The sequence below is a fragment of the Dendrobates tinctorius genome, unplaced genomic scaffold (genome assembly GCF_039654945.1).
Source record: "Dendrobates tinctorius isolate UK_male_01 unplaced genomic scaffold, ASM3965494v1 ptg000070l, whole genome shotgun sequence".
Taxonomy (NCBI): domain Eukaryota; kingdom Metazoa; phylum Chordata; class Amphibia; order Anura; family Dendrobatidae; genus Dendrobates; species Dendrobates tinctorius.
Window position 1 is genome coordinate 13,332,705 of NW_027361738.1, and position 22,296 is coordinate 13,355,000.

General features: G+C 43.8%; 1 protein-coding gene across 6 annotated transcripts in view; it reads right to left on the bottom strand.

Moving 5' to 3' along the window:
- The window catches only part of PALS2 (protein associated with LIN7 2, MAGUK p55 family member), a 131,522-nt gene that overhangs the window by 29,732 nt on the left and 79,494 nt on the right, over positions 1-22,296 (bottom strand). For all 6 annotated transcript variants that reach the window (XM_073581400.1, XM_073581401.1, XM_073581399.1 and 3 more), the window contains 5 exons: positions 10,067-10,219; positions 7,369-7,512; positions 4,993-5,220; positions 4,762-4,893; positions 2,317-2,416 (listed from right to left, as the gene is read on the bottom strand). In XM_073581400.1, the coding sequence (XP_073437501.1) occupies positions 2,317-2,416; positions 4,762-4,893; positions 4,993-5,220; positions 7,369-7,512; positions 10,067-10,219 (757 nt within the window). The remainder of the gene's footprint in view (positions 1-2,316; positions 2,417-4,761; positions 4,894-4,992; positions 5,221-7,368; positions 7,513-10,066; positions 10,220-22,296) is intronic.

A 22,296-nucleotide genomic window follows, 5' to 3' on the forward strand; every position in this document is an offset into this window, starting at 1 on the left:
CGGGACCGCAGTGTGACCTACGAATGATGCGCTCTGTGCTCTCGCAATCAATAGGACGCAGGGTCTAGGAGAGGAAACGCATTCTAGTCACTCTCTGCTCCACCTCATCATGTGGTGGGTTAACGCTGCCACCAGTCGCTCCTTGATAAGTGAGGGATGACCTGTTTTATAGACCTGAATTTGATATACCATTTACAGCAGGGTAAGCCTATGTGACAGGCCAATATAGGGACCAGTGAAGGACATACACAAGGATACTAAATACCAGAGAGGCCGCATTGGCACTTTCTGAGATTCAGGTGCTTTATCCTGAAAGCAGAGCAGAATGTAAGCTAAGGATGTTACCTTTGCTGTCTGCCTTACATTTACATCCATTCCTGAAATATTAGCCTGGTGCACTTAAAAACAGACATCACCTCCAGAGAGCAAAGGAACCAGCTACAACATGTCAAATAACTTTTGGTCACAGGAGTGAAGCTGGCCAAGCAGAAGCGATAGCTGCTGGATGATCGCGTGCTCAGCCGACAGCGATCTATTCCGGTTTCCCATAGACCATGGCCAAGTGTTAATGCGGTTTCAATGGGGAGAGCAGAGAAAGCAGCTGCTAACCAGGTCTGGCATCGGCTTATTTCAAAGAGAGAGAGGGGGCAGTCAACTGAATGCAATCTAATTTGTATGGGTCTCATATTGACTCTTCCCCTTATCTGTAGGGGGACAGTCAGGCCTTTAACAAGATTATAAAAATGTGAAATATGTTCCAGATTGAATGTGATCACTACCATCAAGTCTTGCTATTGTATTAGCCTACGCTGGTGCAGTCCACTGTGAGACACCGTCCTGAGTGGAATCTCTAACCCATTGAGACAATGCCAGCCATGTTACACCAGACCCACACTGGTTTGTATGACAAGGAAAGCGCAATAGTCTTTTAATCTTCCATGTAACCGAACCTTGTGCCAAGACTGAGCAACAACACAGATCATTTTCTATAAGCTGTGAAGACCATTTAGAAAGAAAAGCTACTTTTATGACCCGTTCCCAACCAGGCATTTCTAAGTGGTTTGGTGTTTTTTTTACCTCCTTTCTTTGCAAAAGCCATAACTTACATTAAATCAACATAAAAATGAATAAAGGTTTTTTTTTTGCTGGAAGAGTTGTAATTGTGACTGGCACAATTCATTTTACCATTAAATGTAGTGGAAAACTGGAGGAGGAATGGAAATTTTGGTGAAGTTCCAAAAACACTTCTGACCCGGTTTGGTATTCATATAATGGATAACCCCTTACTGGGAATTTTCATGTATATTAGTAAAGTAGATGGAGGCCCAATGCTATCGCATCAGAAGAGGGCGGTAATGTCACGATGGGGGCACGTTTTGCAGTATTGAGAATCTCTCCTCCCCATGTGCTCACCCACCTATCCAATCTCTCTTTCCCCATGTGCTGACTTCTCCCATTTGTGCTCTCTTCTTTGACCTGTGTACCCCATGTGCTATCCCCCTTGTCTGCTCTCTCTCCCCACCACTGTGCTGTCTTCTTCCCTCATGTGTTCTCTCGTTTAAGCTGAGCCCCTGGGCAGGGGAGGAAGCAAAAGACAATACGGACATTTCAGCAGGAGATCGCAGAGGATACATTTTGTGAGGTAAAATATTGTTTAAAAACAGGCAGTGAAATATTTTACCTCACAAAATGAATCCTCTGTGATCCCTTGCTGTAATGTCAGTATTGGCTTTAGCTTCCTCCCCTGCCCAAGAGATGTGGAATTCTCCGTACACGGTCAGACACAGAAAATTTTTAAAATGAACTTTCGCTTGTGGGAAAACCCCTTTAATGTGACCGGCTTCCTCTGCCTCTAGACATGTCATGCATCTGCCGCCGGGATCAGCCGAATGATTCACTGCACCTGCGCAGAATTCGCGTAGGCGCAGTAAATCAGACCACCGCCATATTTATGCAGACAGATAGCGGCGGTCACATTAAAACTGCGCATGCGCTCCTCCTGTACAAAGATGGCGGCGGTCAGTGACTCATTCGGCTGATCCCGGCGGCAGCGTGTTCACGACAGTGTTCCGATGGTGGTACCGCACAAGAGGCTGGTACCACCAGCAGTTACCATATCGAGACACCCATCACTTGGGTATCCCAATATGGCGGTCGGTGAACTTCCGCGGCTTGGAATTCTGGGATCCGGACACATCTGGACGGAATAGGATTACAAGGCAAGTATGTATTACAGGTCTTTAATCTACTCTGAGGCCTAAGCATAAATCTAGCAGTGGTAATCTTACATCCCAGCACTCCAGCACACAGCGATACCTGTTCCATCCCAGTCTCTCCTCACAAACGCTTTCCGCTTTTCCTCCAGAAACTGGCTGGGAATAAGTCCGGCACTTCCGCCTTCTTTTACATGACTTGCCTGTAAAAAGTTAGTACAATATTTAGTGGCCAGCACATACAATACACTGCCAAGCAATACACTGCCCTTTATGGTGGGCAGAAACAAAATTAAGGCCTTATCTAAAACAAGTACAAAGGTTATACTCATGGCACACCTCTCTCTACATTGCATTTATGTAACTGGATCTGCTGCACGGATATACCAGAACAAAAGGGCTAATCTTCTGATCAATACGTGACAGGGCATTGCCATGCAGTGGCCAAAAGAAGCCAGCTTGTTCAGTGGAAGTAGTCTCTAGGAAACTAATAGTAGCCAAATCATTTAACATGTCAGGCAATGATCAGAGAATTGTGAATGACATTTGAACAGAGCTATCCACTACGTAGACAACCCTTTGTTAAATTCCCAAGTCCTTGGAGTACAATAAGAAAAACTTGCTACTCACCTCCTGGGCCATTCCAGAGATGCCGGTCTGAATAGAGACTCGCATGACATTGTTATGTCAGGTGAGCAAAGCAGCCATTCAACACCCGCAAATGGCCTGCAAGTCCTCACACTTCCCGTTGGCGTTCAAATTTCATCCACGTAATTGTGAGGTTTGCAGCTCATAAGGGGACATGGATTGTCACGTGCTAACTGAAGCCTATGTCAAGTGAGTGCCAGAAGAACTGACACCAACATTGCTGGAATGGAGCCGGTGCAGAAGGACCCCATACACATTAGCCCAATGTTGACCAAACCTGTCAATATTGGAAGAGTTGGCTGACAGTCTAATGAAAAACAAGGGGCCTTCTGACATGTTGCAACAGATGTCAGGAGAGAGAGGAAACTTGGACATAGGAGAAGCAACAGCTGATCTCTCTGTTCTCGAGGAGATAAGTCGCTGCCAGAAGAGTCTGATGGTGGCCCTCCCATAGAGAGCACTGGAGTGTTCATCCATACCGAGCATTCCTGTGACTTGGGAGAGATGGGCGTTGATCGAAAGATTGTTTGGCCAAGAGTCATCCATTGAATATGGGGGGGGGGGTTACTATAAGATCAGTCTATATACCAGACACGAATGGACTTTCCTGTAGCCCATTAAGCAGTAATGGTATATTGATACAAAGTGCTTTCGAGAAAATTTAGAATTATAAAAACAGTTTGATGGAAGAACATTTTATGACTTTCAACTGCACATTTACTTTTTATGCTTTTTAAAATAATCGCCTAAATATGTTTATTGCTGGGTAAATTCATAGGATGGTACATATGCATGCCGGGCGTCTAATGCTGGCATTGTTCTTCAGACAGAGCTGGGGACTTAAGACCATTGTGTTTTGACAAGTGACAAATAACATTGGAAACAAACAATATAAAAAAAGGAAAAAAAAAATATCAGTATTGACAAAAAGCAGGGAGGTGGGGAAATCGTTGATAAGTGAAAAACACGCCTGCCACTACAAGAGCTAAGGTAACATCTTTCTTGCAAAGAGCTGTAATTGTCGTATTGATCAGAGAGAAATCAAGGCCTGTTTTGCAGAAAACATGAAAGAAAACATAAAATGAATTTAGCTGCACTTCCAGTGTAATGTGTGAGGAATCTTTAACCCTCTCATCAGTCGTACCGCTGGCCGATCTCGAGTTACACATCTAATATCACTCATAGACCTGACTTTGCTTGATCTGTAAATTTCCTATTAAAAAGTGGTGGTGGCGGCAATATCTCCGTGACATGTAGACTGTCACTTAGATAGCATTATTTACACTATGTATTCCTGCGGACTACCCTATATACATGCACGCTTAACCGAGTGTGTGTTTCTGCTCAATGGGGAGACGGATTTAAGCTACCAGACCCCTCTTATCAGAAGGCAGGCTCCGGAACATTAAAACTCGACATACCCTGATCTCACAGTCTTACCAAAAATGCAGCTAAAGGGGTTGTCCACTATTCGGACAAACCTCTCTCAAATCACCATGTTTCCACCAAGTAAAATCACACCATCTATACTTGATTCCGGGAATGACGGCACTGGCTCTACCGGGGCTCTCTTGACACTTATGTCACATGACGAGATCCCTTCACTTTTCCGCCTTCAGACAAAATTAGTAATCCAGAGGAAGTGAGGGAGAAGCTGCAACTCTCATTCAGACAAATTAGATCATACAAATAAATTGAAATTCTGGTTTGGCTTTAATCCCCAAGTCATATTAGCAAGGCATGTTAAAAGGGTCGATATTGACTTTTAGGATTGACACTTCCAATAGGTGGTGCTAGAGTTCAAGTCCCATTCCTCTTTGAAGAGGTAGTTTGCAAATATGAAAACAAAAAATTACTGGACTTCACAGAATTTAGCTTCAACAACACTATCAGCACCTACCTGCCACCAGTTTGAGTCCTCCCTATTAACAATATGCAAAATTTCTCCTTTGGAAAATTTTAATCCGGCTTCTTTACAGGGAATCAAATTATCGTTAAATGGGTTGTAATCAAAATGACACTTCACATAAACCTAAGAAAAAGACAGTGCATTATTAAAGATCATATGAACTATGCTTCCCATGTTATATATTACCGACAGGTAACAGGTCAGATGGGGATGGTAACCTACCTGCTGGGGGGTTACGGCATCTTTATAACTTGGAAGTATCTTTAAAGTAACACTACCGCTAATACTCTTCAGTAACTCTTGCAGTTCCTTTGGATTGTTTCCAACTTCATGGCCATTCACTTCCTTAATGATGTCCCCCACATGGAGAAGACCTTGTCGATCGATCATCCCACCATGAAGAATTCGAGCAATCACTAAATTAGTATTTTCAACTTTAAACGTCACACCCTATAAAAATTAGTCAGAAAACATGATAAATATTTGCAAGGCGAAAACTATTTTATCTAGGTATATCTATCTTGCCGGCTGTATGGATCAACGTTATCAATTGGGACGTTTTTGATCTGAGCTGTAGATACAATTATAACAGCAAGAATTACATTTTCTTTTGTGGATTTTACATTTTTTTATTTTAATTTTAACAGACATCATGTGATCGTCAATGCCTACTCCAGAGGACAGCCGCAGGAAATACAGGCTCAGCATAGCCCTGAGTGTTACCATTTCCTTCAGTAACCTGGGCTTCTAGAGCAATAAATTAGGTTACCACGCCTGCCCCTCTCCCTCATTTTAGAGTTTTTCCCAAACCCATTAGATGCGTTAAAATCTGGACTCCTGATGCTCATCTCTCGAGTACAGGGGTGACAAATAGGTCTATCACAAGTGGTAAGAAGCTCCTGACTGTGATGGCTAAATCCCTCCTAGTTGGTTAAGGGTCAACTTAAATAAGCACTCACAATATACAAAAACTTTTCCCATAAAATAGACAAAGATAAAGAATAAAGCATACAATTATCTGGACAAGTCATTAACACATCAAGTACAAAAACTAGTAAATGCCGACCAAAACCCTTAGAAAGATACATCTAATATAATAGGAAAAAACTATATTATTGAGAGTTAATTTGGCATTAATTCCATTTTTCTCTGACCACAATTATATTTTGTGTTTTTTACAAGGATTAGTAATGGTTGCAGGCGAAGTCTAAAGCCTTGAAAAAAAAAAAAAAAGACTTGAGACGTTCTGTCAATGGCGGACAATTATCAAACTGTTGGGAACAATGGTCAAGTTGACAGGCGATTATTTTCCTGGAGATCAGGATGGTATCTGAGGCTATATAGAAGACGGACATCCATGAGTATCTATACACAATCAAGCATCATTAGGCGGAGGTCGATTTCACCTTCTGAGAGAAGCGGCGGTGACGGCTCCGCACAGTGGAGATCGCTGCAGTTGATTACATATTGTCTTAGTGCAACCTCGCTCTTCTAATCACTGATGTAGTTCTGCACTTCTCTTATTGTACAGGATACAGCTCACCCCGCAAACTAAAGCGGGTATAATCATCACATTCATCAGACAAACATAAGAATGACTACGTCACTAGGCAGACTCCAGATACTTGTCTGCAGCTGCAAATCCTCCTCTTACAGCTAACAATATTACTGTACTGTAATACAGATGAATAATCAGCCAAGGAAAACAAGGGTGACTATGTACTAAATGTCCAGATGTCAGTGCTGCTCTGCACAGCTATACATACATAGATGGGTGATTAGAGTTCATTTTCCCTTATGTCCTTAAGTGTATAGACAGTATCGACATTGCTTAATAAATACCCTGAGCACTCCAGCATTTTTTTTTTATTGCCCCTCTTTTCACAATCAGTAATGCGCCTACAGTGTGCGCATTAAAATACCCATCAGTCGGGTCAGGTCAGGAGACCCACGGCCAGTCAGTGCATTATGGTCCGAGTACAGTGAAACAGAGGTGTGAAACTTTACAAGTGAATGTCCAACCTTAGTCTAGCTTGTCCAACTTTCATCAGGGAAAGTCGGGACTGCCAAACATAGACGGGCAAGGTCCACCACAGCAAGAGCTGCTCTTGTACTGAAGATCTTCTTTCAGCACCATCTTTTTATATGGAGCAGATTTTGTATGACAAATTTTCAATTCTATCATGCTCTTTGCTTATAGACAATCTTCTCTAAATAACATTTTTGATGGCTATCCCAAAAATATTTCTCCAGTGGGATGTGACCAGTTTATTGTATAAATTATACCAGTTAAGCTACTTGTGTATACTTTACTGTTTCCATTGAGGGCTTCCATCTGGTGCCCCCAAAAAAACAAAAATGTGTTTTAAATGAAAACCGAAGACTGCAAAAGGAGGCTCAAATATGTTATGCGGCTAGTCAAAGGGCCATAATTCCCATAGTGCCAGCTGCAGGGTGCTTGAGTTTCGTAATCTAACTTCAATACTTGGCAAGAAAATTGGGGGGGACCCAAAGAGGCAAAAATCAGAAATGTTGCAGGATACGACTACTAGCATTGTTTACATTTAATTTTGAAGCTGTAATTAGCAAATGACTTACCAAAGGTTCTCCAGCTCTTTTGTGAATGCCAACCATGCGGATAGCGTCAACCGGAGCAATTTGATTAACTGCATTGATTTCAGGACTCGAAGGGGGAGAGTCATAGCATTTTGATGCAACTATGTCATGGGCTTCTAAAAGGCTCTAAAAGAAAAATGTAAGCAAATTACTGTACGGACAAAACAAAAAGGAGTTATCCACCTTTGGAGACACTTTTTTTTGTTAACATGCAGTTACTTGGTGCTATGATAATCAATTTTTGCAATCTAGTGTCATTAACTACTTCATAACTGCCTATAGACCAGGGGTCTCAGACAGGCGGCCCCGAGGCTGTGTCATGTGGCCCACAGGCATTGGGGATATTACTAAGCCGCTTGCCAGAATTACTATAGGGTGCTAAATTGTAAGACAACGTTACTGGGTATGGCAAACAAAATTGTAAAAAAATAAATAAAAATAAAAGCAGGATAAAATATTTTGCCACTAAAAATGCTGTTTTATGTATAAACTAAACAAGTAAACAAAAAAAGTACAGGTTTGTTATTGCAACATGCAAAACGACCTTAGCTATAAAATTGCCATAACACATACAATGAATGCCATTAAAAAAAACTAAAATCAACACTGCAAAAATGTAAAAAAATTATCAAAAAAGGTGTATAGAAAAAAATGGTATCACTAAAAAGGTCACTTTTTCCAAGAAAAAATGCAGCCCCCCCAAATTCAAATTTTTTCTGTGTGCGTCCCAAATATCCAGCAGAGTTTGATACCCCTGCTAAAGACTATAAACATCTGGACGGTCCTTACTTGACTTTAGAATGACCTTTAAAACGACAATGCAGAGCAGCTTGCAGGAGATTGTACAGCTGTGGGAGCGGGGAGCAGCCTGTCAGACACAGCCGGACTTGGGTATACTAATAGATCACAGACTGAATATGAGTCAACAGTATGATGCAGCAGCAAAAAAGGCAAATGCAATTCTAGGATGTATTAACAGAAGCATACAGTCTAGATCATGTTAAGTCATTATTGCCCTCTACTCCTCTTTGGTCAGACCTCATCTGGAATACTGTGTCCAGTTTTGGGCGCCACATTTTAAAAAAAGACATCAACAAACTGGAGCAAGTTCAGAAAAGAGCGACCAGAATGGTGAACGGTCTGTAAACCCTGTCTTATGAGGAAAGGTTGCAGGATTTGGGAATGTTTAGCTTGCAGAAGAGAAGTCTGAGATGAGACTTAATAGCTGTCTACAAATATCTCAAGGGCTGTCACATTGTAGAAGGATCATCTTTATTCTCATTTACACAAGGAAAGACTAGGAGCAATGGGATGAAACTGAATGGGAGGAGACACAGATTAGATATTAGAAAAAACTTTTTGACAGTTAGAGTGATCAATGAGTGGAACAGGCTGCAACCAGAGGTGGCGAGTTCTCCTTCAACAGAAGTTTCAAACAGAGGCTGGACAGACATCTGTCTGGGAAAATTTAGCAAATCCTGCTTTGAGCAGGGGGTTGGACCAGATGGCCCAGGAGGTCCCTTCCAACTCTACCATTCTATGAATCTATGACTCCCCACAGAAGGCACAGGGAGGTCTCTGTCTTCCCAGTAGCTCTATATGCTGAACCATAGTTGTGTGTAGAGGTTAAAAAGTACTGTCAGTGCTCTCTCCCCCGACTGAAATGTCATGTAGTCTCTGGGTGCGAGGAAAGAACAGGAGATGCTGGGTCATAGGAAACTTATACAGCAGTGCAGACAGGAGGCTGAATTTACACTGTAGTTGGGTCTAATAGAATATCCCCAGTTACCGTGTGAAATCAGCAATAAAAAAAATTGTATTAATGTATTAACATGCCTCCTAAAATGTCTTAAGACCTTATGAGGGACATAGGGTGTAAAATAAATTAAGAAAAAAAAATAAAAAACACACTAGAAAACTGAAGTCCCAAAAAGTGCAAAAAGCTGTTTTAGCTCCTTCGAATTAAAAAAAAAAAAAAAAATGCATGCCAAAAAATAAGAAAACCTATGGGATGGGGAAAACCATTTGTGTTGCATTCTCAGTGGTCTTTAGTGGTCATAGAAAAAAAAAAAAGAAAAAATAACTTGAATATCTGAAGAACATAGTACCATGCAGTGGGCACTACACAATGGATGGAGCTATGCATCGCATATCAAATTTGCAGGCAGAGGATCCAAATTATCAAAGAAATGCAGGTTTATAGTGTTCTGTGGTTGTAGGGTTCACATCAAAGAGTGTTGTGCATTTTAGACAATCCCTAGTTAGAAGAGTTCGTGAAATAAGTTGATTAAAGAGCATGCCAAAACTCACAAGCTAAGAAGACAGCTGAAATTCATGGGACAACTGTCTTCAAAAGTTTTTCTCCTGTTAGTGCCATTGCATGGAAAATTATATAGTGCCATAATTCTTTATTAAAGTTAATGGGCTGCCTGTACAGTACATGGGTGTACTGGGTTCCCCACAAGGAACGAGGCCAGGACACAACTGTTATGACATTGCCATTATGGGCAACAGATCAGTAGAACGTTGATTTTACTTGACATCTTTTGACCACAGTGACATTTCTAGAACTCCCTCATTGAGGTACTACAGTACTGTGGACTATTCATACATCTCAAAGTTAATAGCCAAAGAGTTACTGCTCCATGAAATATATGTACTGACACTGGTCCACACATACCTGAAAATGGGGCTCTTTAAGTATTCCAACAAGTTCTTCAACATTTTTATCTTGGTGTGCCAATGGACTAATGTCTTCAAGAATTTCATGCACTAGTTCAACATTATTGTCACCAACTGCTTCTAGCTTCGTGTCTTCTAGGCGTTCGTGTGCCTGCAGTACAAAAAGGAAGTAAAATACTGAACAGTACATAGAGGGGCAATGGAGAGTTACCAGACATGTCTGAGGGTGGAATGTATCAGAATGTACCAACCATATAAAACCAGAACTCGCGGTGATCATCACCGACCAAGGGTAGAACATCTTGGAGCTTTTACACCACAAGGAAAAAAAAACCCAAAATCAACAAAGACAAAAAAAACAAACAAAAAACATACGTGTCTCACAATACATTACATATTCTCACTAACACCACAGGATATACTTACATTATTTTAAAATGCCCTATTAAAAGATTCCCACTATAACCCAGAGTACCAGAGAGTACCACTGAAGTACAAGTGACTGCCTGGCATGGCCTGCCCTTTTATTACATGGACAGCTAAAGACTTAAAATAATAGTAGATGCAGTTCCAAGGAAGAGCATCAATTTCAGAAGCCGTACCCTTGGTTATTCGCTGTTGCCAGAGTGGTCAATAATAGAAATAAACTCTTTGTAATAACTCTATATAACATACAAATTTCACTTTTTGCATTGGAGAACTGAAATAAATTAACTTTTTGATGATATTCTAATTTAGTGAGAAATGTGTGTTTTACACAATTGTGTATATACACACACACTAAATATATATACATACACACACTATACAGTGCCTACAAGTAGTATTCAACCCCCTGCAGATTTAGCAGGTTTACACATTCGGAATTAACTTGGCATTGTGACATTTGGACTGTAGATCAGCCTGGAAGTGTGAAATGCACTGCAGCAAAAAAGAATGTTATTTCTTTGTTTAATTTTTTTTTAAATTGTGAAAAGTTTATTCAGAGGGTCATTTATTATTCAACCCCTCAAACCACCAGAATTCTGTTTGGTTCCCCTAAAGTATTAAGAAGTATTTCAGGCACAAAGAACAATGAGCTTCACATGTTTGGATTAATTATCTCTTTTTCCAGCCTTTTCTGACTATTTAAGACCCTCCCCAAACTTGTGAACAGCACTCATACATGGTCAACATGGGAAAGACAAAGGAGCATTCCAAGGCCATCAGAGACAAGATCGTGGAGGGTCACAAGGCTGGCAAGGGGTACAAAACCCTTTCCAAGGAGTTGGGCCTACCTGTCTCCACTGTTGGGAGCATCATCCGGAAGTGGAAGGCTTATGGAACTACTGTTAGCCTTCCACGGCCTGGACAGCCTTTGAAAGTTTCCTCCCATGCCGAGGCCAGGCTTGTCCGAAGAGTCAAGGCTAACCCAAGGACAACAAGGAAGGAGCTCCGGGAAGATCTCATGGCAGTGGGGACATTGGTTTCAGTCAATACCATAAGTAACGTACTCTACCGCAATGGTCTCCGTTCCAGACAAGCCCGTAAGGTACCTTTACTTTCAAAGCGTCATGTCAAGGCTCGTCTACAGTTTGCTCATGATGACTTGGAGGACTCAGACAGACTGGTTCAAGGTTCTCTGGTCTGATGAGACCAAGATCGAGATCTTTGGTGCCAACCACACACGTGACGTTTGGAGACTGGATGTCACTGAATACGACCCCAAGAATACCATCCCTACAGTCAAGCATGGTGGTGGCAGCATCATGCTGTGGGGCTGTTTCTCAGCCAAGGGGCCTGGCCATCTGGTCCGCATCCATGGGAAGATGGATAGCACGGCCTACCTGGAGATTTTGGCCAAGAACCTCCGCTCCTCCATCAAGGATCTTAAGATGGGTCGTCATTTCATCTTTCAACAAGACAACGACCCAAAGCACACAGCCAAGAAAACCAAGGCCTGGTTCAAGAGGCAAAAAATCAAGGTGTTGGAGTGGCCTAGTCAGTCTCCTGACCTTAACCCAATTGAAAACTTGTGGAAGGAGCTCAAGATTAAAGTCCACATGAGACACCCAAAGAACCTAGATAACTTGGAGAAGATCTGCATGGAGGAGTGGGCCAAGATAACTCCAGAGACCTGTGCCGGCCTGATCAGGTCTTATAAAAGACGATTATTAGCTGTAATTGCAAACAAGGGTTATTCCACAAAATATTAAACCTAGGGGTTGAATAATAATTGACCCACACTTGTACGTTTAACATTTATTAAAATTTAACTGAGCAACATAACTTTTTGGTTTGTAAGATTTATGCATCTGTTAATAAATCCTGCTCTTGTGTGAAGTTTGAAGGCTCTAACTTATTTGCATCTTATCAAACCTGCTTTATCTGCAGGGGGTTGAATACTACTTGTAGGCAATATATATATATATATATATATATATATATATATATATATATATATATATATATATATATATATATATATATATATATATATATATATATATACACACACACACACTGCTCAGAAAAATAAAGGGAACACTAAACAATACAATGTATTGTTTAGTTCCCTTTATTTTTTTGAGCAGTATGATAGATATATATATATATATATATATATATATATATATATATATATATATATATATATATTAAATTAAAATATAAACCTGATTAACCCCTACAATAAAGAAGAAAACAGATGCCCACATGGCATTTTTTTAGTCACCACTTTTGGAATCGCCGTAATGACCTGGAGAATCAGGTTTCCCGGGTCATTTTTACGGCACAATGAATCCCGTAAAAACAAAATTCGAAAACAAATAGCGGAATTGTATTTTTTTTTTCTCTCCATGATTTAAGCCAGTTGAAATTTCTACCATGTTTCTCAATACATGACATTGCAAAACAAATGACGTCGTTCAAAACAACTTTTCTTGCAAAAACAGAGTCTTTGCAAGTTTATCATCAACAGAAAAACAAAAAGTTTGGGCTCTTGGAATAAGGTGAGGAAAATGCAAGGTCCTAGGCTTTACACCACTCCATAGCCAAAGGTACAGAGCGGGGTAGAGGCTACATCTATTGACATGTACCCGTAATGTCTTGGGCCAAGTGAGCTGTGAAATTTTCCTCCATCAGCAACAGTGGACACATAATAGATGCCTGTACTATGAGGGAGCTGCTACACACCCAGTTTAACCCCGATAATGAGGAATTCATCATAATGAGTCTATACACACGGATCATACAGCTCTGTTTTATCAACCTCTGGACCCACAACATGTTTGTATGAAGCAATGCTCCGTGGGGAGTCAGAAGAGTAGACAAGTATCTATTTGAGCATAAGGCTGTGTGCACACGTTGCGAAAGTTGATGCGTTTCCGCAGCGTTTTTGGACGCACGGAATTGCATCAAATCCGCAGTGCAGTACAGTACCAATGATAGTCAATGGGAATTTGAGAATTGCTGTGCACATGCTGCAGAAAAATCTGCGCGGATTTGCAGCGGTTTATTTTAGGCAGCATGTCAATTTTTTATGCGGATCTGCAGCGGTTCTGCACCCATCGACTGTACATCGAGTAAGGCAAATCCACAAAACAAAAACCGCACGACAATCCGCAATAAATCCGCATGAAATCCGCAAGCGTTTTAGCCTGCGTTTTCTGCCAAGAGATGCAGATTCTGTGCGGAAAATTCCACAGACAAATCCGTAACGTGTGCACATACCTTAGGGTTTCAGAAAACGTTACGTCCATGAGGCACTGGAGACCTACGTGCTTACACCACTAGCAGGCAAGGAGAAGCGTGTGTATGAACTCTTGAGCAAAGTTTGGGTAAATTTGAGAATGACAAACAGATACCAGAAGAGCAGAATGTATCGCTCTCCAGAATCCATGAATGGAGCAGACACGAGATACTGGGAAATGTACAACTCCCAAAAGGTGAAATATTTAGCTAGCTTTCAGGAGATACGAGACGTGTCTTAGGTACCAAACGCTAGGGAAAGTCTTAGTTACTCACCGGTTAACAGTATTTTTCGGAGTCCATGACAGCACCACCTGAGAGAGGGGATCCACCCTTCAGGAACAGGAAACCTACAGATACAAAAAGGGTGGCACCTCTCCCATGCATCAGTTGGATTACAGAGCACAAGAGGACCTCCAAGGTTAATGGCATGATTTATGTACAATACTATTACTATTTAATTATCACCAGTGGACATATACAAGAGGAAGACGTGCACACCCAAATTAACTAAGGGAAGGGAATATACGGGTGCTGTCATGGACTCCGAAAAATACCGTTAACCGGTGAGTAGCTAAGACTTTATTCGGTCGTCCATGACAGCACCACATGAGAGAATTACAGAGAGTAATAACTACTTTAGGGAGGGACTACAGCCTGCAGCACCCTTACACCAAAGGAGAGGTCTGCGGAAGCACCCAGGTCTAGCCTATAATAACTATAAAAGGTGCTCGGAGAGGACCACGTAGCCGCCTTACATATCTGGTCAATGGAGGCTTCCGATATTTCGGCCCACAAGGTCACCATGGCTCTGGTGGAATGCGCCCTCAGCTTCCCAGGTGCCGACCTGCCTTTTGAGGTGTATGTTATTGAAATAGCCTCTCTAATCCACCTGGCTAGCATATTTTTTGACGCTCTAAGACCTTTCCTAGGGCCGTGATGGGAGACAAACAGGGCATTCTCTTCCAGGGATCGGTAACTGCCAGATATTCTATGAGACATCTCCTACCATCCAGGGTGTGGTTTCTTTTCCTTCTCGTTAGCTGGATTGGGGAGGAAGGATGGAAGGACTATTTCTTGTGTCCTATGAAAGCTAGAAACTATCTTAGGTAAGTACACTGGATCAGGCCTAAGTATTACCCTATCGTCTCTGAGCTGTATATAAGGAGGACGCCTAGATAATGCCTGGATGTCGCTTACTCTACGAGCTGACGTCAGAGCTACCAGGAAGGCTACTTTGAGGGACAGGTTTTTTTATGGAAGCTGATGAGATGGAAGCTCCATTTGAACCTGTCATAGCAGTGAGGACTAGGTTCAAGTCCCATGGCATGAATCTATCCTTCACTACCGGTCTGGATCTACCTGCCGCTTTAATGAATCTACTGACCCAGTAATTACCTGCGATGATGCAGCTATAGAGGGCCCCCAAGGCTGATACTTGTACTTTAAGGGTACTGGTGGAAAGCCCCATGTCCAGACCTTTCTGTAGAAATTCTAAGATTTGAATTATAGGCACTGAATCCCCAGCGACTACTCGTGAGTTCTGAAGGAATTTTTTCCAAATTCTGACGTAAATTTTGGTCGTAATGATTTTCCTACTTTTAAGTAGGGTGTTAATCAGGTCTGGGGAGAAACTTTTATCTTTTAGCAGTGACCGTTCAAACTCCACGCCGTCAGATGTAGGCCAGCCACCTGAGGATGGAAGACTGGGCCCTGGGATAGGAGATCCGGGATGTCCGGAAGAACCCAAGGATCGGTCACAGACATGGTCCTGAGGCATGAGAACCATGCCCTCCTGGGCCAAAATGGAGCGATAACTATAACCCTTGCCCTGTCTTTTCTGATTTTCCTCATCACCAGGGGTAGTAGAGATAGGGGAGGGAAGGCATAGGCTAGCCTGAAGTCCCATTTTATCATAAAGGCATCTAGCAACAGAGGATTCTCTCTGGGATTTAGGGAGCAGAATTGTCTTATTTTCTGGTTTTCCTTGGTGGCGGAAAGATCTACCTCTGGTTGTCCCCACCTTTGTACAATCAGGTTGAAGATGGAGGCTTTTAGGGACCATTCTCCTTGCTTTAGAAGATTGCGGCTTAAGAAATCTGCCGTGATGTTTTCTTTCCCTTTTATATGTAGAGCTGTTAAAGATAGAAAATGCTGCTCTGCTAGTTGGAACAAATGCTCTGCTACGTTCATGAGGGGTCTGGAACGAGTCCCACCTTGGTGATTGATATAAGCCACGGTGACCTGATTGTCGGAGAACACTCGCACGTGATGGCCCTGTAGATACACAAGGAGCTTTTTAGCTGCCTGCTCCACTGCTGTCAATTCTTTCAGGTTAGATGACATTTCTATCTGATGATGCTCCCATAGGCCCTGGACCAGAATCTCACCCATATGGGCCCCCCAACTGGAGGGGCTTGCATCTGTGGTGATTATGCGGGTTATGTTATACTCCCAAGGCACCCCTCTGGATAAATTATCCTTCTCTAGCCACCACTCTAGGGACTTCCTTGTGTTTCAGGACAAAGTTAGCTGGCCCTCCAAGTAACCCCCAAGAACTCTTTGATGTAATAAAACCTCGCCCTGTAGTTTCCTTGCATGAAACTGGGCCCACTGGACCGTGGGGATACAGGACGAGAGAGAACCCAGAAGGGACATGGCTTTCCTGAGGGACATGGTGGGGTTATTGGAAGCGTTCAGGACCTGATCGTGTAGGCGAACAAGCTTCTCTGGAGGCAGACGGCATTCCTGTTTCTCAGAATCTAGGATTAGGCCTAAGAATTGCTGGGCTCTCATCGACTGTAACCGAGATTTTTTGATGTTAAGCAACCATCCTAACCGCTCTAGGGCAGACATTGCCCTTTGTAGCTGTCCCAAACAATGTTACGCTGTTTTGCCTACAATAAGGAAGTCATCCAGGTAGGGGACTACTAGAATGTCTGATTCACGTAGATGGGCCATAACCTCTGCTATAACTTTAGTAAACACCCGGGGAGCGACTGCCACCCCAAAGGGGAGGGCTGCATATTGGAAATGTTGAACTGACCCATCTAACTGAACCGCCACTCTGAGGAAACACTGATGAGCTGCATGAATGGGTATATGGTAGTAGGCGTCTTAAATCTAACACCACCATAAAGCAATTTTGAAACAGCTTTTGTGGAATTGTTTCCATTTTGAACGGACGTATGACCAGAAACTCGTTGAGGGCCTTAAGATTTATTATAGTCCTGAAGGAGCTGTCTGGCTTACGGACTAGGAACAGAGGGGAGTAGAAACCTTTTTCCCTTTCTCCCTCTGGAACCTCTGTCAGGACCTTCTTGCAGCATAGATCATGAACCTCGGCCTCCAGGGCAGCTTGTTCTGATGGGGAAGACCTGAGTGGGGTGACCTTAAATCGATCTTGGAGAACCCAGGAGAATTCTAGTCGTAGTCCCGCAGCTATCAATCCCAGTATCCAGTTGCTACTAGAGATCAGCGACCCGGTCGGGTAGAAGGCAGCTAGTCTCCCTCCTACCGGAGCAACTAGTCATTGGGGCGGCTTTTTAGCGTCACGTGCTGGACCTTCCTGGCGCCCCCCTCCTCCAAACATAAATCCTGTACCTTTCCTTTTTTCATCCCATCTGCCTTGATCTCTGGACGACCTTCTACGGAAATATCCCTTCCTGATAAAGGGACGTCTATAAGAAGGGTTCGGCAGACTGGGGAATTTCTTTTTATCATCCCCGGCTCTTTCTAACAGTCCGTCCAGGACAGGACCAAATAGATATTCCCCCTCACACGGAATGGATCAGAGTCGGGACCTGGCCTGGATATCTCCCGCCCAACACTTCAACCAGAGCGCCCTTCGGACTGCATTAGATAATCTGGCGGTCCTGGCCGCCATCCTTGCAGTGTCCGCCGAAGGATCGGCTAAAAAAGCAGCATTTTGGATGATCGGCAGGGTTTTCCGGATGGATGCTCTCAAGGCTCCCTCTTTCAGCTGAGAATCCAGTTGATCTAGGCAGATCATCATGGATCTGGCTGTACATGTGGCAGCTACCGCTGGTTTTAGAGCGCCCGCTGACATCTCCCATGTTCCCTTTAGAAAAGAATCCGCTTTTTTATCCAACGGATCTTAAGGAGGCCATGTCGTCAAAGGGTATGGAGGATTTTTTGGAGGCTTTGGCTACTGCTGCGTCAAGCTTAGGGGCCTTATCCCATCTGCTTACCACTGGGTCATCAAAAGAGTACCTCCGCTTGAAGGCTGGTGGCAAGGCGTCCCTTTTTTCAGGCCTCTTCCATTCTCTATCAGGCTCTGGACTTTATCATTTAATGGAAAAGCCCTGCGCTTCCTGGGATCTAGACCCCCGAACATGTCCTGTGCTGAGAGTGCCGGCTTTGTGTCTGCTACCCCTATGGTGGACCTTATTGCTTTGACTAACCTATCCATTTGGTCTAAGGGAAAGCAGAACCGGCTAGAATCTTCATCCGAAGAAGACGAAGAGGAGGCCGGGGACTCTGAAGAGTCATCGACTTTCCTAGGGGCGACCGAGGACTCCGAGCCTGAAAAACTAGCCTCTCTTCTCCTAGAAGATTCCCCTTGTTATAGGGCTTTCATCTCTGTCCTGATTATCTCCCTCAGGCTTGTGGTGAAGTCATGCGTCTCTTCTGTTACCTGTATAAACGGGGGAAAGTGCAAGGGCCTGTCAATCCACCCATGGACTATCGTTCCCTTTTAAATTCTACTGTCTGTCACACGCATGGCTGACACAAATTTTTAGAGTGGGCATCTGGCAAGGGGCAATCAAAGAGGGCACATTCCCTGTGCTTCTGTTTTCCCAAACTTTCTTTCCCCTGCGAAAAAAAACATAAGGGAACACTGCATCAGGGTACTTTCACGTAGATCTCTTACCCATGCAGTTGAAGCAGGTACTGCATCATGGAGGGAGGCAGGGGGATCCTTCGGTCTGAAGGAACTTCTGCGGCTCTGTCCGCTCGCTCGTCCTTGCTTCTTTTGCTGGCCACTTGTATGAGGCTTCACTATGGCCTGTTTCAGCGGGCGCTCCTGCACCTCGTCCTGCTGATCTATGGGGGCTTCCGTTGTATGCATTGCTGCAATGGGCCTTCAGAAGCACCCCAGCAGCGTCCCAGCCTGCCTTATAATGCCTCCTGATATCCGGGTCAGCAGGGTTCTGGCCGAGGGCACCTCCCACCCGGGACCCTCCCGCGACCTCTCCGGCCTCCTCCCACCACCCCACACCGGCCGCTGCACGCGACCCAGGATAGTCGCGCTTCTGCCAAGCATACCAGAAAGCCGGCCGGCACCCGACTTCCGGTTTCGGGGTTCCCGGCCCCGCCCCCTCCGCCACATCACTCCCACCGCTCACCTGAGACCGCGGGAACGCGCGGAAAGGAGCCGGCACGGCGCCCCCGGCTCGGTAATGCCTCCAGCCCCCCCATGCGCCACCCTGCGCCTGCCGACTGGGCGCTAACGTCGGACCCAAATAAGGAGAGAATCGGACCCCGGGGAAACGCACCAGGAGGGCCCGGGCATACATACCTCTGGTGCTGGCACTCTGGAGACGGCAGTCCTCCGGACCCCTTGCTCCACCTGCTCCGCATACTCTCGTGGAGACCTGCCCGGCCCCACCGTGGCGCTTCCAGGGACCCTGCACTGACCGAGGTAGGAGACCCCCTCGCTACCTGGGTCGGTCAGCCGGCCTGGGAATATCCTCGATGATCCATGACGGACGATCTGTAGGAAGTCCTGTCCTCTAGGAACAGGAAACCAACTAATGCGTGGGAGAGGTGCCGCCCTTTTTGTATCTGTAGGTTTCCTGTTCCTGAAGGGCGGATCCCCTCTCTCAGGTGGTGCTGTCATGGACGACCGAATAAAATAAGTTTAGCTTTTCCAAATTAAAAATGTGCGGGAAATTACCAAGAACAGATGAGGTTTGGAGTTTTATTCCCATAAACACATGGCAATACCTATTGATTTGTGAGATTCTGAAAGAGTGCTGTGTCAGGGGATGTAAGAATTACTGGCTTGCTAATTGTAATAAATCTCATTAACGTAAATGGTAAAGTGTTCATAAAAAAAAAAAACAAAACAAAACAAAACAGGTGAATGGGCAATAAGAGGCAAGGGCGGGGGAGTGGGGGAATTAAAAATTGGAATCTAATAACCATTTTTCAATACATGTTGTAATTGAATAAAAAGATAAAAAAAATGTTTTGGTTTACTTTTAACAGTTTATTGTACGTATACCGAAGTCACCGCATCTACTGGTCTATGCTTTGTATGTGAAATGATTCAGCTTCGGAGGGCGATAATACAATGGTAATGCTTTATCCGCAGCAGGTGGTCTTGTTTTGCCTTGCACTACAAAAATCTAAGTATTGTTCAGTCTTCTACAATTTAGAGAGATTCTTCTCTGTGCTGATGTTTCATCTTACACAGGCGGCATTTTAGATTTAGAGAAGAATTGGGAAAATCAACTCCTACTGCTCAATACAATCATTTGTCAGGAGGCCGCCATACACAGGAATTGCCTTCACGGATACACGGCGCTGCAGATTCACTATACATTCTGAGAAATCAGACAGACCAAAAGCTGGATACTGTTAAGATACGCCAAAGAAAAAATGAAGAAACTTTCTTTTGCCTGTGCTCACTGGCTTCTCTGCAGTTTCTAAAGAATAAAGGCTGCACGTAATAAACCTTACACCCATCAACATTTTACCCAAACAGACTAAAAGCCGACATTTTATATTTTAGGCTGTGTGTGTACCCTGTCTATGCCTACAGGCCTAGTTGTTGAGCAAGGGGAAGACACCCAACAGGTTGGTATCTCTCACACTGGAAAGCAGCTTAGGAAGGCCAGAAGTTAAAGGGGCTGTCCATTCTACAACTGCAAGCCTTGTGTATTGTTACACATAGCGCACACAGCACGTTGTCCCAGTGCTTATGCAGCACAGCAGCTAGACGAGGGAGCGCCGCTACAAGCATCTACCATACAAGACCTCTATCACCGTTCTATGGTGATATAGCACAAGCACTGGGACAACGATTTCTAGCTAGCCTCTGTCTTTTGGCATTACAGGGATTCTATACCTTCACACGGCATCTTTTCCCTTTACTTGGCATTGGACTAAGTGATTATGTGATTAAGGTTCCGGCGGAGCTGAAACGTCTCTGTAATTATCACTTCCACTGCATATTTCAGTTAACGCTCCCTATGATTGTTCACATAATAAAGCTTAAACTATTGTGAAAGATAATCCACAAGTGTGTGCGGTGAACTTTAATCTATGACGGGAAAGGAACGTGCAAAAACACCTAGGCAAGGAACATGGGATGTAATTGTAGTCCAACAATGGCCACATGGACTGCGAATGGAGATAAAGCTGGAGTCACACATAGCGACTCACCAGCGATCCCGCCAACGATATCAACTTGTCAGGATCGCTGGTGAGTCGCTACATGATCACTGGTGAGCTGTCAAACAGACAGCTTCACCAGCGATCAGCACAGCGACGCCGAGCGCGCGGCGTCGCTGTGTTCATTAGTTACCAGCGTGCTGAAGCAGGGGGCTGATAGATACCCGATGTATAGGTTAGTTAAGGGACATACGTCCCTTGGATACCAGATGTGTACGTTAGTTACCAGCTGATCACTGGTCTCCCGCCTGTCACGCAGCGATGCAAGAAATGTCCAGAGGTTTCCAAGAGCGATCAGCGATACCGGCAGGGGGGCCGGTCGCTGATCGCTGTCACACACAGGGATCTCGCTGGTGAGATCGCTGTTGTGTCACAAAACTTGTGACTCAGCAGCGATCTCGCTAGCGAGATCGCTATGTGTGACGGGGCCTTAAGTCAGGTATCAGGCTCCTATAAATATGATAAACTGCTGTGTGGAGCTCAACATCCGCCGCTCCTGCCAAGCAAAATCAGGAGATGAATAAAACAATTACATTTGCTGGCCTGCACTCTCTGTGAATGAAATCACACACAATCATGTCTTCTTAGTTCTAGAAGAGGAAAACAATTCATACATATAAAATGCTATAAACATATACTGAAGATATATGCACACCCTGCGTGGGAAGAAAATAAATCTATTATATATAGTAGAGAGCAATGATGATATATACACCTACCTCCCTGTATATATAGCTCCATCTATACACAAACACAGCAAAAACAACTTTTAAAGTGAGTTGAAATCATCTGAACAGAATAATATTGATTTATCTCCATTAGAAAGGACTAAAGCGACTTTTTGTCCTCATTTCCCATCAGGCCTCTGGCCTACTACCGCTACACTGACAATATTTTAATCATCTGGACGGAGTCTGAGCAACAGCTAAAGACGATCCACGAACAGTTTAATCAATTTCATCCCAACATCAACTTAAGGCCGGGGTCACACTGGCGATTAAATCGGACGAATGCAATGCGAAAAAAAATAAGAAACAAATAAAAATCGCATTGCATTCGTCCCAATGTTATTCTATG